Raw genomic sequence first — 20,352 nt, forward strand, 5'->3', positions numbered from 1 at the left:
CAACTGTTATATATCTACATAGAGACACCACCAACTGTTATATATCTATATAGAGACACCACCAACTGTTATATATCTACATAGAGACACCACCCACTGTTATATATCTACATAGAGACACTGTTATATATCTACATAGACACCACCAACTGTTATATATCTACATAGAGACACTGTTATATATCTACATAGACACCACCAACTGTTATATATCTACATAGAGACACCACCAACTGTTATATATCTATATAGAGACACCACCAACTGTTATATATCTACATAGACACCACCAACTGTTATATATCTACATAGAGACACTGTTATATATCTATATAGAGACACTGTTATATATCTACATAGAGACACTGTTATATATCTATATAGAGACACTGTTATATATCTATATAGAGACACTGTTATATATCTATATAGAGACACTGTTATATATCTACATAGACACCACCAACTGTTATATATCTACATAGAGACACCACCAACTGTTATATATCTATATAGAGAAACCACCAACTGTTATATATCTACATAGAGACACCACCCACTGTTATATATCTACATAGAGACACCACCAACTGTTATATATCTACATAGAGACACCACCAACTGTTATATATCTACATAGAGACACCACCAACTGTTATATATCTACATAGAGACACCACCAACTGTTATATATCTACATAGAGACACTGTTATATATCTAACACCACCAACTGTTATATATCTATATAGAGACACTGTTATATATCTACATAGAGACACCACCAACTGTTATATATCTACATAGAGACACCACCAACTGTTATATATCTACATAGAGACACCACCAACTGTTATATATCTACATAGAGACACCACCAACTGTTATATATCTACATAGAGACACTGTTATATATCTACATAGAGACACCACCAACTGTTATATATCTATATAGAGACACTGTTATATATCTACATAGAGACACCACCAACTGTTATATATCTATATAGAGACACCACCAACTGTTATATATCTACATAGAGACACCACCAACTGTTATATATCTACATAGAGACACCACCAACTGTTATATATCTATATAGAGACACCACCAACTGTTATATATCTACATAGAGACACCACCCACTGTTATATATCTACATAGAGACACCACCAACTGTTATATATCTACATAGAGACACCACCAACTGTTATATATCTACACCAACTGTTATATATCTATATAGAGACACCACCAACTGTTATATATCTACATAGAGACACCACCAACTGTTATATATCTACATAGAGACACTGTTATATATCTACATAGAGACACTGTTATATATCTACATAGAGACACCACCAACTGTTATATATCTACATAGACACCACCAACTGTTATATATCTATATAGAGACACCACCAACTGTTATATATCTACATAGAGACACCACCAACTGTTATATATCTACATAGAGACACTGTTATATATCTACATAGACACCACCAACTGTTATATATCTACATAGACACCACCAACTGTTATATATCTACATAGAGACACCACCAACTGTTATATATCTACATAGAGACATCACCAACTGTTATATATCTACATAGAGACACCACCAACTGTTATATATCTACATAGACACCACCAACTGTTATATATCTACATAGAGACACCACCAACTGTTATATATCTACATAGAGACACCACCAACTGTTATATATCTACATAGACACCACCAACTGTTATATATCTACATAGAGACACCACCAACTGTTATATATCTATATAGAGACACCACCAACTGTTATATATCTACATAGAGACACCACCAACTGTTATATATCTATATAGAGACACCACCAACTGTTATATATCTACATAGAGACACCACCCACTGTTATATATCTACATAGAGACACTGTTATATATCTACATAGAGACACCACCAACTGTTATATATCTACATAGAGACACTGTTATATATCTACATAGACACCACCAACTGTTATATATCTACATAGAGACACCACCAACTGTTATATATCTATATAGAGACACCACCAACTGTTATATATCTACATAGACACCACCAACTGTTATATATCTACATAGAGACACTGTTATATATCTATATAGAGACACTGTTATATATCTACATAGAGACACTGTTATATATCTATATAGAGACACTGTTATATATCTATATAGAGACACTGTTATATATCTATATAGAGACACCTACATAGACACCACCAACTGTTATATATCTACATAGAGACACCACCAACTGTTATATATCTATATAGAGAAACCACCAACTGTTATATATCTACATAGAGACACCACCCACTGTTATATATCTACATAGAGACACCACCAACTGTTATATATCTACATAGAGACACCACCAACTGTTATATATCTACATAGAGACACCACCAACTGTTATATATCTACATAGAGACACCACCAACTGTTATATATCTACATAGAGACACTGTTATATATCTACATAGAGACACCACCAACTGTTATATATCTATATAGAGACACTGTTATATATCTACATAGAGACACCACCAACTGTTATATATCTATATAGAGACACCACCAACTGTTATATATCTACATAGAGACACCACCACCTGTTATATATCTACATAGAGACACCACCAACTGTTATATATCTATATAGAGACACTGTTATATATCTACATAGAGACACCACCAACTGTTATATATCTATATAGAGACACCACCCACTGTTATATATCTACATAGAGACACCACCAACTGTTATATATCTATATAGAGACACCACCAACTGTTATATATCTACATAGAGACACCACCAACTGTTATATATCTACATAGAGACACCACCAACTGTTATATATCTATATAGAGACACCACCAACTGTTATATATCTACATAGAGACACCACCCACTGTTATATATCTACATAGAGACACCACCAACTGTTATATATCTACATAGAGACACCACCAACTGTTATATATCTACACCAACTGTTATATATCTATATAGAGACACCACCAACTGTTATATATCTACATAGAGACACCACCAACTGTTATATATCTACATAGAGACACTGTTATATATCTACATAGAGACACTGTTATATATCTACATAGAGACACCACCAACTGTTATATATCTACATAGAGACACCACCAACTGTTATATATCTATATAGAGACACCACCAACTGTTATATATCTACATAGAGACACCACCAACTGTTATATATCTACATAGAGACACTGTTATATATCTACATAGACACCACCAACTGTTATATATCTACATAGACACCACCAACTGTTATATATCTACATAGAGACACCACCAACTGTTATATATCTACATAGAGACATCACCAACTGTTATATATCTACATAGAGACACCACCAACTGTTATATATCTACATAGACACCACCAACTGTTATATATCTACATAGAGACACCACCAACTGTTATATATCTACATAGAGACACCACCAACTGTTATATATCTACATAGACACCACCAACTGTTATATATCTACATAGAGACACCACCAACTGTTATATATCTACATAGAGACACCACCAACTGTTATATATCTACATAGAGACACCACCAACTGTTATATATCTACATAGAGACACCACCAACTGTTATATATCTACATAGAGACACCACCACCTGTTATATATCTATATAGAGACACCACCAACTGTTATATATCTACATAGAGACACCACCAACTGGTATATATCTACATAGACACCACCAACTGTTATATATCTACATAGACACCACCAACTGTTATATATCTACATAGAGACACCACCAACTGTTATATATCTACATGGAGACACCACCAACTGTTATATATCTATATAGAGACACTGTTATATATCTACATAGAGACACCACCAACTGTTATATATCTACATAGACACCACCAACTGTTATATATCTACATAGAGACACCACCAACTGTTATATATCTACATAGAGACACCACCAACTGTTATATATCTATATAGAGACACCACCAACTGCTATATATCTACATAGAGACACTGTTATATATCTACATAGACACCACCAACTGTTATATATATATAGAGACACTGTTATATATCTACATATAGACACCACCAACTGTTATATATTTACATAGAGACACCACCCACTGTTATATATCTACATAGAGACACCACCAACTGTTATATATCTACATAGAGACACTGTTATATATCTACATAGAGACACCACCAACTGTTATATATCTACATAGAGACACCACCCACTGGTATATATCTACATAGAGACACTGTTATATATCTACATAGAGACACCACCAACTGTTATATATCTATATAGAGACACTGTTATATATCTACATAGAGACACCACCAACTGTTATATATCTATATAGAGACACCACCAACTGTTATATATCTACATAGAGACACCACCCACTGTTATATATCTACATAGAGACACTGTTATATATCTACATAGAGACACCACCAACTGTTATATATCTACATAGAGACACTGTTATATATCTACATAGACACCACCAACTGTTATATATCTACATAGAGACACCACCAACTGTTATATATCTATATAGAGACACCACCAACTGTTATATATCTACATAGACACCACCAACTGTTATATATCTACATAGAGACACTGTTATATATCTATATAGAGACACTGTTATATATCTACATAGAGACACTGTTATATATCTATATAGAGACACTGTTATATATCTATATAGAGACACTGTTATATATCTATATAGAGACACTGTTATATATCTACATAGACACCACCAACTGTTATATATCTACATAGAGACACCACCAACTGTTATATATCTATATAGAGAAACCACCAACTGTTATATATCTACATAGAGACACCACCCACTGTTATATATCTACATAGAGACACCACCAACTGTTATATATCTACATAGAGACACCACCAACTGTTATATATCTACATAGAGACACCACCAACTGTTATATATCTACATAGTTATATATCTACATAGAGACACCACCAACTGTTATATATCTATATAGAGACACTGTTATATATCTACATAGAGACACCACCAACTGTTATATATCTATATAGAGACACCACCAACTGTTATATATCTACATAGAGACACCACCACCTGTTATATATCTACATAGAGACACCACCAACTGTTATATATCTATATAGAGACACTGTTATATATCTACATAGAGACACCACCAACTGTTATATATCTATATAGAGACACCACCCACTGTTATATATCTACATAGAGACACCACCAACTGTTATATATCTATATAGAGACACCACCAACTGTTATATATCTACATAGAGACACCACCAACTGTTATATATCTACATAGAGACACCACCAACTGTTATATATCTACAGAGACACCACCAACTGTTATATATCTACATAGAGACACCACCACCTGTTATATATCTACATAGAGACACCACCAACTGTTATATATCTACATAGAGACACCACCAACTGTTATATATCTATACAGAGACACCACCAACTGTTATATATCTACATAGAGACACCACCAGCTGTTATATATCTACATAGAGACACCACCAACTGTTATATATCTACATAGAGACACCACCAACTGTTATATATCTACATAGAGACACCACCAACTGTTATATATCTACATAGAGACACTGTTATATATCTACATAGACACCACCAACTGTTATATATCTACAGAGACACCACCCACTGTTAGATATCTACATAGAGACACCACCAACTGTTATATATCTACATAGAGACACCACCAACTGTTATATATCTACATAGAGACACCACCAACTGTTATATATCTATATAGAGACACCACCAACTGTTATGTATCTACATAGAGACACCACCAACTGTTATATATCTACATAGAGACACCACCAACTGTTATATATCTACATAGAGACACCACCAACTGTTATATATCTACATAGAGACACCACCAACTGTTATATATCTACATAGAGACACTGTTATATATCTACATAGAGACACTGTTATATATCTACATAGAGACACCACCAACTGTTATATATCTACATAGAGACACCACCAACTGTTATATATCTACATAGAGACACTGTTATATATCTATATAGAGACACTGTTATATATCTACATAGAGACACCACCAACTGTTATATATCTACATAGAGACACCACCAACTGTTATATATCTACATAGAGACACCACCAACTGTTATATATCTACATAGAGACACCACCAACTGTTATATATCTACATAGAGACACCACCAACTGTTATATATCTATACAGAGACACCACCAACTGTTATATATCTACATAGAGACACCACCAGCTGTTATATATCTACATAGAGACACCACCAACTGTTATATATCTACATAGAGACACCACCAACTGTTATATATCTACATAGAGACACCACCAACTGTTATATATCTACATAGAGACACTGTTATATATCTACATAGACACCACCAACTGTTATATATCTACAGAGACACCACCCACTGTTAGATATCTACATAGAGACACCACCAACTGTTATATATCTACATAGAGACACCACCAACTGTTATATATCTACATAGAGACACCACCAACTGTTATATATCTATATAGAGACACCACCAACTGTTATATATCTACATAGAGACACCACCCACTGTTATATATCTACATAGAGACACCACCAACTGTTATATATCTACATAGAGACACCACCAACTGTTATATATCTACATAGAGACACCACCAACTGTTATATATCTACATAGAGACACCACCAACTGTTATATATATACATAGAGACACCACCAACTGTTATATATCTATATAGAGACACCACCAACTGTTATATATCTACATAGACACCACCAACTGTTATATATCTATATAGAGACACTGTTATATATCTACATAGACACCACCAACTGTTATATATCTACATATAGACACCACCAACTGTTATATATCTACATAGAGACAATGTTATATATCTACATAGAGACACCACCAACTGTTATATATATACATAGAGACACCACCCACTGTTATATATCTACATAGAGACACCACCAACTGTTATATATCTATATAGACACCACCAACTGTTATATATCTACATAGAGACACCACCCACTGTTATATATCTACATAGAGACACCACCCACTGTTATATATCTACATAGAGACACCACCAACTGTTATATATCTACATAGAGACACCACCAACTGTTATATATCTACATAGAGACACCACCAACTGTTATATATCTACATAGAGACACCACCCACTGTTATATATCTACATAGAGACACCACCAACTGTTATATATCTACATAGAGACACCACCAACTGTTATATATCTACATAGAGACACCACCAACTGTTATATATCTATATAGAGACACCACCAACTGTTATATATCTACATAGAGACACCACCCACTGTTATATATCTACATAGAGACACCACCAACTGTTATATATCTACATAGAGACACCACCAACTGTTATATATCTACATAGAGACACCACCCACTGTTATATATCTACATAGAGACACCACCAACTGTTATATATCTACATAGAGACACCACCAACTGTTATATATCTATATAGAGACACCACCAACTGTTATATATCTACATAGAGACACCACCAACTGTTATATATCTATATAGAGACACCACCAACTGTTATATATCTACATAGAGACACCACCCACTGTTATATATCTACATAGAGACACCACCAACTGTTATATATCTACATAGAGACACCACCAACTGTTATATATCTACACCAACTGTTATATATCTATATAGAGACACCACCAACTGTTATATATCTACATAGAGACACCACCAACTGTTATATATCTACATAGAGACACTGTTATATATCTACATAGAGACACTGTTATATATCTACATAGAGACACCACCAACTGTTATATATCTACATAGAGACACCACCAACTGTTATATATCTATATAGAGACACCACCAACTGTTATATATCTACATAGAGACACCACCAACTGTTATATATCTACATAGAGACACTGTTATATATCTACATAGACACCACCAACTGTTATATATCTACATAGACACCACCAACTGTTATATATCTACATAGAGACACCACCAACTGTTATATATCTACATAGAGACATCACCAACTGTTATATATCTACATAGAGACACCACCAACTGTTATATATCTACATAGACACCACCAACTGTTATATATCTACATAGAGACACCACCAACTGTTATATATCTACATAGAGACACCACCAACTGTTATATATCTACATAGACACCACCAACTGTTATATATCTACATAGAGACACCACCAACTGTTATATATCTATATAGAGACACCACCAACTGTTATATATCTACATAGAGACACCACCAACTGTTATATATCTACATAGAGACACCACCAACTGTTATATATCTACATAGAGACACCACCACCTGTTATATATCTATATAGAGACACCACCAACTGTTATATATCTACATAGAGACACCACCAACTGGTATATATCTACATAGACACCACCAACTGTTATATATCTACATAGACACCACCAACTGTTATATATCTACATAGAGACACCACCAACTGTTATATATCTACATGGAGACACCACCAACTGTTATATATCTATATAGAGACACTGTTATATATCTACATAGAGACACCACCAACTGTTATATATCTACATAGACACCACCAACTGTTATATATCTACATAGAGACACCACCAACTGTTATATATCTACATAGAGACACCACCAACTGTTATATATCTACATAGAGACACCACCAACTGTTATATATCTACATAGAGACACTGTTATATATCTACATAGACACCACCAACTGTTATATATCTACATAGAGACACCACCAACTGTTATATATCTATATAGAGACACCACCAACTGTTATATATCTACATAGAGACACCACCCACTGTTATATATCTACATAGAGACACTGTTATATATCTACATAGAGACACCACCAACTGTTATATATCTACATAGAGACACTGTTATATATCTACATAGAGACACTGTTATATATCTACATAGACACCACCAACTGTTATATATCTACATAGAGACACCACCAACTGTTATATATCTATATAGAGAAACCACCAACTGTTATATATCTACATAGAGACACCACCCACTGTTATATATCTACATAGAGACACCACCAACTGTTATATATCTACATAGAGACACCACCAACTGTTATATATCTACATAGAGACACCACCAACTGTTATATATCTACATGGAGACACCACCAACTGTTATATATCTATATAGAGACACTGTTATATATCTACATAGAGACACCACCAACTGTTATATATCTACATAGACACCACCAACTGTTATATATCTACATAGAGACACCACCAACTGTTATATATCTACATAGAGACACCACCAACTGTTATATATCTACATAGAGACACCACCAACTGTTATATATCTACATAGAGACACTGTTATATATCTACATAGACACCACCAACTGTTATATATCTACATAGAGACACCACCAACTGTTATATATCTATATAGAGACACCACCAACTGTTATATATCTACATAGAGACACCACCCACTGTTATATATCTACATAGAGACACTGTTATATATCTACATAGAGACACCACCAACTGTTATATATCTACATAGAGACACTGTTATATATCTACATAGAGACACTGTTATATATCTACATAGACACCACCAACTGTTATATATCTACATAGAGACACCACCAACTGTTATATATCTATATAGAGAAACCACCAACTGTTATATATCTACATAGAGACACCACCCACTGTTATATATCTACATAGAGACACCACCAACTGTTATATATCTACATAGAGACACCACCAACTGTTATATATCTACATAGAGACACCACCAACTGTTATATATCTACATAGAGACACCACCAACTGTTATATATCTACATAGAGACACCACCAACTGTTATATATCTACATAGAGACACTGTTATATATCTACATAGAGACACCACCAACTGTTATATATCTACATAGAGACACCACCAACTGTTATATATCTATATAGAGACACTGTTATATATCTACATAGAGACACCACCAACTGTTATATATCTATATAGAGACACCACCAACTGTTATATATCTACATAGAGACACCACCACCTGTTATATATCTACATAGAGACACCACCAACTGTTATATATCTATATAGAGACACTGTTATATATCTACATAGAGACACCACCAACTGTTATATATCTATATAGAGACACCACCCACTGTTATATATCTACATAGAGACACCACCAACTGTTATATATCTATATAGAGACACCACCAACTGTTATATATCTACATAGAGACACCACCAACTGTTATATATCTACATAGAGACACCACCAACTGTTATATATCTACAGAGACACCACCAACTGTTATATATCTACATAGAGACACCACCACCTGTTATATATCTACATAGAGACACCACCAACTGTTATATATCTACATAGAGACACCACCAACTGTTATATATCTACATAGAGACACCACCAACTGTTATATATCTATATAGAGACACCACCAACTGTTATATATCTATATAGAGACACCACCAACTGTTATATATCTACATAGAGACACCACCAACTGTTATATATCTACATAGACACCACCAACTGTTATATATCTACAGAGACACCACCCACTGTTATATATCTACATAGAGACACTGTTATATATCTACATAGAGACACCACCAACTGTTATATATCTACATAGAGACACCACCAACTGTTATATATCTACATAGAGACACCACCAACTGTTATATATCTATACAGAGACACCACCAACTGTTATATATCTACATAGAGACACCACCAGCTGTTATATATCTACATAGAGACACTGTTATATATCTACATAGAGACACCACCAACTGTTATATATCTACATAGAGACACCACCAACTGTTATATATCTACATAGAGACACCACCAACTGTTATATATCTATACAGAGACACCACCAACTGTTATATATCTACATAGAGACACCACCAGCTGTTATATATCTACATAGAGACACCACCAACTGTTATATATCTACATAGAGACACCACCAACTGTTATATATCTACATAGAGACACCACCAACTGTTATATATCTACATAGAGACACTGTTATATATCTACATAGACACCACCAACTGTTATATATCTACAGAGACACCACCCACTGTTAGATATCTACATAGAGACACCACCAACTGTTATATATCTACATAGAGACACCACCAACTGTTATATATCTACATAGAGACACCACCAACTGTTAGATATCTACATAGAGACACCACCAACTGTTATATATCTATATAGAGACACCACCAACTGTTATATATCTACATAGAGACACCACCAACTGTTATGTATCTACATAGAGACACCACCAACTGTTATATATCTACATAGAGACACCACCAACTGTTATATATCTACATAGAGACACCACCAACTGTTATATATCTACATAGAGACACCACCAACTGTTATATATCTACATAGAGACACCACCCACTGTTATATATCTACATAGAGACACCACCAACTGTTATATATCTACATAGAGACACTGTTATATATCTACATAGAGACACTGTTATATATCTACATAGAGACACCACCCACTGTTATATATCTACATAGAGACACCACCAACTGTTATATATCTACATAGAGACACTGTTATATATCTACATAGAGACACCACCAACTGTTATATATCTACATAGAGACACTGTTATATATCTACATAGAGACACTGTTATATATCTACATAGACACCACCAACTGTTATATATCTACATAGAGACACCACCAACTGTTATATATCTATATAGAGAAACCACCAACTGTTATATATCTACATAGAGACACCACCCACTGTTATATATCTACATAGAGACACCACCAACTGTTATATATCTACATAGAGACACCACCAACTGTTATATATCTACATAGAGACACCACCAACTGTTATATATCTACATAGAGACACCACCAACTGTTATATATCTACATAGAGACACCACCAACTGTTATATATCTACATAGAGACACTGTTATATATCTACATAGAGACACCACCAACTGTTATATATCTACATAGAGACACCACCAACTGTTATATATCTATATAGAGACACTGTTATATATCTACATAGAGACACCACCAACTGTTATATATCTATATAGAGACACCACCCACTGTTATATATCTACATAGAGACACCACCAACTGTTATATATCTATATAGAGACACCACCAACTGTTATATATCTACATAGAGACACCACCAACTGTTATATATCTACATAGAGACACCACCAACTGTTATATATCTACAGAGACACCACCAACTGTTATATATCTACATAGAGACACCACCACCTGTTATATATCTACATAGAGACACCACCAACTGTTATATATCTACATAGAGACACCACCAACTGTTATATATCTACATAGAGACACCACCAACTGTTATATATCTATATAGAGACACCACCAACTGTTATATATCTATATAGAGACACCACCAACTGTTATATATCTACATAGAGACACCACCAACTGTTATATATCTACATAGACACCACCAACTGTTATATATCTACAGAGACACCACCCACTGTTATATATCTACATAGAGACACTGTTATATATCTACATAGAGACACCACCAACTGTTATATATCTACATAGAGACACCACCAACTGTTATATATCTACATAGAGACACCACCAACTGTTATATATCTATACAGAGACACCACCAACTGTTATATATCTACATAGAGACACCACCAGCTGTTATATATCTACATAGAGACACTGTTATATATCTACATAGAGACACCACCAACTGTTATATATCTACATAGAGACACCACCAACTGTTATATATCTACATAGAGACACCACCAACTGTTATATATCTATACAGAGACACCACCAACTGTTATATATCTACATAGAGACACCACCAGCTGTTATATATCTACATAGAGACACCACCAACTGTTATATATCTACATAGAGACACCACCAACTGTTATATATCTACATAGAGACACCACCAACTGTTATATATCTACATAGAGACACTGTTATATATCTACATAGACACCACCAACTGTTATATATCTACAGAGACACCACCCACTGTTAGATATCTACATAGAGACACCACCAACTGTTATATATCTACATAGAGACACCACCAACTGTTATATATCTACATAGAGACACCACCAACTGTTAGATATCTACATAGAGACACCACCAACTGTTATATATCTATATAGAGACACCACCAACTGTTATATATCTACATAGAGACACCACCAACTGTTATGTATCTACATAGAGACACCACCAACTGTTATATATCTACATAGAGACACCACCAACTGTTATATATCTACATAGAGACACCACCAACTGTTATATATCTACATAGAGACACCACCAACTGTTATATATCTACATAGAGACACCACCCACTGTTATATATCTACATAGAGACACCACCAACTGTTATATATCTACATAGAGACACTGTTATATATCTACATAGAGACACTGTTATATATCTACATAGAGACACCACCAACTGTTATATATCTACATAGAGACACTGTTATATATCTATATAGAGACACTGTTATATATCTACATAGAGACACCACCAACTGTTATATATCTACATAGAGACACCACCAACTGTTATATATCTACATAGAGACACCACCAACTGTTATATATCTACATAGAGACACCACCAACTGTTATATATCTACATAGAGACACCACCAACTGTTATATATCTATACAGAGACACCACCAACTGTTATATATCTACATAGAGACACCACCAGCTGTTATATATCTACATAGAGACACCACCAACTGTTATATATCTACATAGAGACACCACCAACTGTTATATATCTACATAGAGACACCACCAACTGTTATATATCTACATAGAGACACTGTTATATATCTACATAGACACCACCAACTGTTATATATCTACATAGAGACACCACCAACTGTTATATATCTACATAGAGACACCACCAACTGTTATATATCTACATAGAGACACCACCAACTGTTATATATCTACATAGAGACACTGTTATATATCTACATAGAGACACCACCAACTGTTATATATCTACATAGAGACACCACCAACTGTTATATATCTACATAGACACCACCAACTGTTATATATCTACATAGAGACACCACCAACTGTTATATATCTACATAGAGACACCACCAACTGTTATATATCTACATAGAGACACTGTTATATATCTACATAGAGACACTGTTATATATCTACATAGAGACACCACCAACTGTTATATATCTACATAGAGACACCACCAACTGTTATATATCTATATAGAGACACTGTTATATATCTACATAGAGACACCACCAACTGTTATATATCTACATAGAGACACCACCAACTGTTATATATCTACATAGAGACACCACCCACTGTTATATATCTACATAGAGACACCACCCACTGTTATATATCTACATAGAGACACCACCAACTGTTATATATCTACATAGAGACACCACCAACTGTTATATATCTACATAGAGACACCACCAACTGTTATATATCTACATAGAGACACCACCCACTGTTATATATCTACATAGAGACACCACCCACTGTTATATATCTACATAGAGACACCACCCACTGTTATATATCTACATAGAGACACCACCAACTGTTGAACATGGACATTATATTAAGTCATGGAGAAGTCATGAAATTACATCTGTCAAAATGTGTCTGAACCCTCTCTTTATCTTGTATCTCAGCCAGTGATCTCTGTTTTATCTTGTATCTGTAGGTGCTGTATCTCAGCCAGTGATCTCTGGTTTATCTTGTATCTGTGTAGGTACTGTATCTCAGCCAGTGATCTCTGGTTTATCTTGTATATCTAGTTGCTGTATCTCAGCCAGTGATCTCTGTTTTATCTTGTATATCTAGGTGCTGTATCTCAGACAGTGATCTCTATTGATGGAACTAAAGGCTGGGGGGTGGTCCTGAAGTGTGACTCTGGAGGCTGGTTTCCTGAACCTGAGATGGAGTGGCTGGACAGTTCTGGAACCATCCTCCCTGCTGATGGACCTCCAGAGAGACACAGAGACTCAGAGGGCCGCTACACTGTGAGACGACATGTCACCGTGGACCAGACTGACACCAACAGGTTCACCTGTAGAGTTCACCAGACGGAGATCAACCACCTGAAGGAGACAGAGATTCATGTCCCAGGTGAGGTCTTCATTGGTTAACCCAAATACCTGAGACCTCTTGTTAGACTAGTTAGTGGAGGATGGTTTCCTAGGGGATGACCTTATTGGTCTGTTCAGTAGTATTTATAAATTATGTTTACTTCCTGTACAGTATATATGTAGTGTTGTAATGGTTTGACATGACTTCTCTGTTTCAGATGACGTGTTTCCTAAATCACACGTAGGGTTGATTGTTGGTCTGTCAATAGCAGCTGCTGTTGTAGTTCTCACAGCTTCAGTTGGTGTCTACAAGTGGAGAAAACATACAGGTGAGTTTAACCTTGATGTCTGACTGGTCCTTGATGTCTGACTGGTCCTTGATGTCTGACTGGTCCTTGATGTCTGACTGGTCCTTGATGTCTGACTTGTCCTTGATGTCTGACTGGTCATTGATGTCTGACTGGTCCTTGATCTCTGCCTGGTCCTTGATCTCTGACTGGTCCTTGATGTCTGACTGGTCCTTGATGTCTGACTGGTCCTTGATCTCTGACTGGTCCTTGATGTCTGACTGGTCCTTGATGTCTAGGAATGACCCATATACTATCTATTAGACTCTATTCATTTATACCAGGTTACCTTCAGACCAGTCCTGTATTAGATCAGGATATAACTAGGAATGACCCATATACTGTCCATTAGACTCTATTCATTTATACCAGGTTACCTTCAGACCAGTCCTGTATTAGATCAGGATATAACTAGGAATGACCCATATACTGTCCATTAGACTCTATTCATTTATACCAGGTTACCTTCAGGTCTGAACGATCAAACAGCCAAATAGACCTGATGGTTTATGGACACTGCCGTTCAACACTGCTGTTGAAGTAAAGTCTTGAAGTCACAGATTTTGGTGAAAGATTCTGCTTATTAGAGGAATTAATTAGGAATCGGCTCGAGGAGCATCCAGGGCTTTCTATTGATTAATCTATTTCTATCTATATTCTAATGATAATTATATCGAAAAAAGGTTTGCACGACTCTAAACTACCAAACAGCTAAAACAGCTAAGATTTTGTGGAGCATTATGCTAATTAGATTCATGCTTTTTTACATTTGTTTTCTTTTGCAAAAATATTAGAACTGTAAGGACGAAAGATAAGTGGGCTGTTGTCTTGTTAGAGTTTCACATATAGAGATTATGATGATTACTATAATACTGATGGGTCAACTGTTAATCACAGACCTCATGGTTTATTACTATAATACTGATGGGTCAACTGTTAATCACAGACCTCATGGTTTATTACTATAATACTGATGGGTCAACTGTTAATCACAGACCTCATGGTTTATTACTATAATACTGATGGGTCAACTGTTAATCACAGACCTCATGGTTTATTACTATAATACTGATGGGTCAACTGTTAATCACAGACCTCATGGTTTATTACTATAATACTGATGGGTCAACTGTTAATCACAGACCTCATGGTTTATTACTATAATACTGATGGGTCAACTGTTAATCACAGACCTCATGGTTTATTACTATAATACTGATGGGTCAACTGTTAATCACAGACCTCATGGTTTATTACTATAATACTGATGGGTCAACTGTTAATCACAGACCTCATGGTTTATTACTATAATACTGATGGGTCAACTGTTAATCACAGACCTCATGGTTTATTACTATAATACTGATGGGTCAACTGTTGATCACAGACCTCATGGTTTATTACTATAATACTGATGGGTCAACTGTTGATCACAGACCTCATGGTTTATTACTATAATACTGATGGGTCAACTGTTAATCACAGACCTCATGATTTATTACTATATACTATGTTATAGTACCCATAATACATCATGTTTTATCTACTGTCTACAGAGGTCAGAATAGAGAGGATGTAGTCTGTCTTCATGTTCTAGTACCCATAATACATCATGTTTTATCTACTGTCTACAGAGGAGGTCAGAATAGAGAGGATGTAGTCTGTCTTCGTGTTCTAGTACCCATAATACATCATGTTTTATCTACTGTCTACAGAGGAGGTCAGAATAGAGAGGATGTAGTCTGTCTTCGTGTTCTAGTACCCATAATACATCATGTTTTATCTACTGTCTACAGAGGAGGTCAGAATAGAGAGGATGTAGTCTGTCTTCATGTTCTAGTACCCATAATACATCATGTTTTATCTACTGTCTACAGAGGAGGTCAGAATAGAGAGGAGGTAGTCTGTCTTCATGTTCTAGTACCCATAATACATCATGTTTTATCTACTGTCTACAGAGGAGGTCAGAATAGAGAGGATGTAGTCTGTCTTCGTGTTCTAGTACCCATAATACATCATGTTTTATCTACTGTCTACAGAGGAGGTCAGAATAGAGAGGATGTAGTCTGTCTTCATGTTCTAGTACCCATAATACATCATGTTTTATCTACTGTCTACAGAGGAGGTCAGAATAGAGAGGAGGTAGTCTGTCTTCATGTTCTAGTACCCATAATACATCATGTTTTATCTTCTGTCTACAGAGGAGGTCAGAATAGAGAGGATGTAGTCTGTCTTCATGTTCTAGTACCCATAATACATCATGTTTTATCTACTGTCTACAGAGGAGGTCAGAATAGAGAGGATGTAGTCTGTCTTCATGTTCTAGTACCCATAATGCATCATGTTTTATCTACTGTCTACAGAGGAGGTCAGAATAGAGAGGATGTAGTCTGTCTTCGTGTTCTAGTACCCATAATGCATCATGTTTTATCTACTGTCTACAGAGGAGGTCAGAATAGAGAGGATGTAGTCTGTCTTCATGTTCTAGTACCCATAATACATCATGTTTTATCTACTGTCTACAGAGGAGGTCAGAATAGAGAGGAGGTAGTCTTTGTCTTTGTTAAATCATTGGATTAAGTGAAAATACTTCCTCAAAAAGATAGACTGTATGAATCTCATGATTACCAGATTATCTGAATGATATATGTTCTTGTTTGTCAAGATATGATATAAGGCTGAAGATGAGATGATTGATACCTGAGAAGACAATCTCCTTCCCAAAGTAATCACAGTCTTTTTAATTCTAATGTTTCCTAGAATTGATGGTCAGTTTATTATGTCTGTCTGTCTGTCTGTCTGTCTGTCTGTCTGTCTGTCTGTCTGTCTGTCTGTCTGTCTGTCTGTCTGTCTGTCTGTCTGTCTGTCTGTCTGTCTGTCTGCCTGCCTGTCTGTCTGTCTGTCTGTCTGTCTGCCTCTCTGTCTCTCTCTCTCTCTCTCTCTCTCTCTCTCTCCATCTCTCTCTCTCTTTCTCTGTGTCTCTGTGTCTCTCTCTGTGTCTCTGTCTCTCTCTCTTTCTCTGTGTCTTTCTCTGTGTCTCTGTGTCTCTCTCTGTCTCTCTTGTTCTCTGTGTCTCTCTCTCTGTGTCTTTCTCTGTGTCTCTGTGTGTCTTTCTCTGTGTCTTTCTCTGTGTCTCTCTCTCTCTGTCTCTCTGTGTCTCTGTGTCTCTCTCTCTCTGTCTCTGTGTCTCTGTGTCTCTGTGTTCCTCTCTACTGTTATTATTCATCATTCATTATTACTGAATGTTGTTGCTTCATTCTAAATCATTTTTTTCTATAGAGTCTGAGATGATTGAAGTGATGGAGAAGAAGTCTTTACTGAGAAGGATGATCTGGATGAGCTGGAGAGGGGAGGAAGAGTTGAGTTACTATAGAGAGACTATAACTACAGAGCATTTATTGACATTTTTATATTTCTGTCAGCTTCTAGTGTAGCTTCCTGTCAGCTTCTACTGTGTAGCTTCAACCTGTCAGCTTCTATTGTAGCTTCAACCTGTCAGCTTCTATTGTAGCTTCAACCTGTCAGCTTCTATTGTAGCTTCAACCTGTCAGCTTCTAGTGTAGCTTCAACCTGTCAGCTACAACCTGTCAGCTTCTATTGTAGCTTCAACCTGTCAGCTTCTATTGTAGCTTCAACCTGTCAGCTTCTAGTGTAGCTTCAACCTGTCAGCTTCAACCTGTCAGCTTCTATTGTAGCTTCAACCTGTCAGCTTCAACCTGTCAGCTTCTATTGTAGCTTCAACCTGTCAGCTTCTATTGTAGCTTCATGTCAGTGTCTTTTTTCACTTTGTGAAGTGTTTATTTTTGCTCTACTTGTTTAGTTTTCACCTTGATTATATACAAGAGGGGTCAGAAGTTATTGACTTCCTTGCTAAAGATTAGCAATAATAAATAAATACTGACTAAAATAAAATTTAATAAAATAAAAACAAATGTATATTATAATATTTTAAACTAAGATCAGAGATATGTTTTTGTAATGTATTTTTGTTGTAAAGGTTAGGGGTCAAAATGATTGACAGCCCTGAATCTACAGGAGTGTGATGATGTCATTACTATGAATATAGATACTGACCTTCTGACTACTTTATTACTCTTTAGGGGGGTCAATCATTTAGAAAATAAATACTACTTGTTAAACTAAATATTTGAATCAGATCAATCGTATTAGTATAAAATAATATAATTGACACATGTTGTTGAGCAGGTGATAGAGCTCAGTATTTAAATTATTCATTTATACAGTCATTATCTTTATCAAGGGTGTCTATAATTCCAGACCCAACTGTATATTATATATTGATGTATTCTATACAGTCATTATTATCTTTATCAAGGGTGTCTATAATTCCAGACCCAACTGTATATTATATATTGATCATGTATATACAGTTGAATGGTGTTTTCCATGTATTGATTATTTCTTGTTTTAATAA

General features: G+C 35.4%; 2 protein-coding genes across 2 annotated transcripts in view; one reads left to right on the plus strand and one right to left on the minus strand.

Moving 5' to 3' along the window:
• The window catches only part of LOC135574208 (butyrophilin subfamily 1 member A1-like), a 97,943-nt gene extending 77,882 nt beyond the window's left edge, over nucleotides 1–20,061 (plus strand). Inside the window, exons 3-6 of the mRNA XM_065025134.1 lie at nucleotides 15,326–15,610; nucleotides 15,789–15,899; nucleotides 18,583–18,642; nucleotides 19,197–20,061. Coding sequence (XP_064881206.1) covers nucleotides 15,326–15,610; nucleotides 15,789–15,899; nucleotides 18,583–18,593 — 407 coding nt within the window. The 3' untranslated portion in view covers nucleotides 18,594–18,642; nucleotides 19,197–20,061. The remainder of the gene's footprint in view (nucleotides 1–15,325; nucleotides 15,611–15,788; nucleotides 15,900–18,582; nucleotides 18,643–19,196) is intronic.
• Nucleotides 1–20,352, minus strand: part of LOC115118359 (butyrophilin-like protein 10) — an 804,641-nt gene that overhangs the window by 441,743 nt on the left and 342,546 nt on the right. The window lies entirely within an intron of this gene.

Source organism: Oncorhynchus nerka, linkage group LG12 (assembly GCF_034236695.1).
Source record: "Oncorhynchus nerka isolate Pitt River linkage group LG12, Oner_Uvic_2.0, whole genome shotgun sequence".
Classification (NCBI taxonomy): Eukaryota; Metazoa; Chordata; class Actinopteri; order Salmoniformes; family Salmonidae; genus Oncorhynchus; species Oncorhynchus nerka.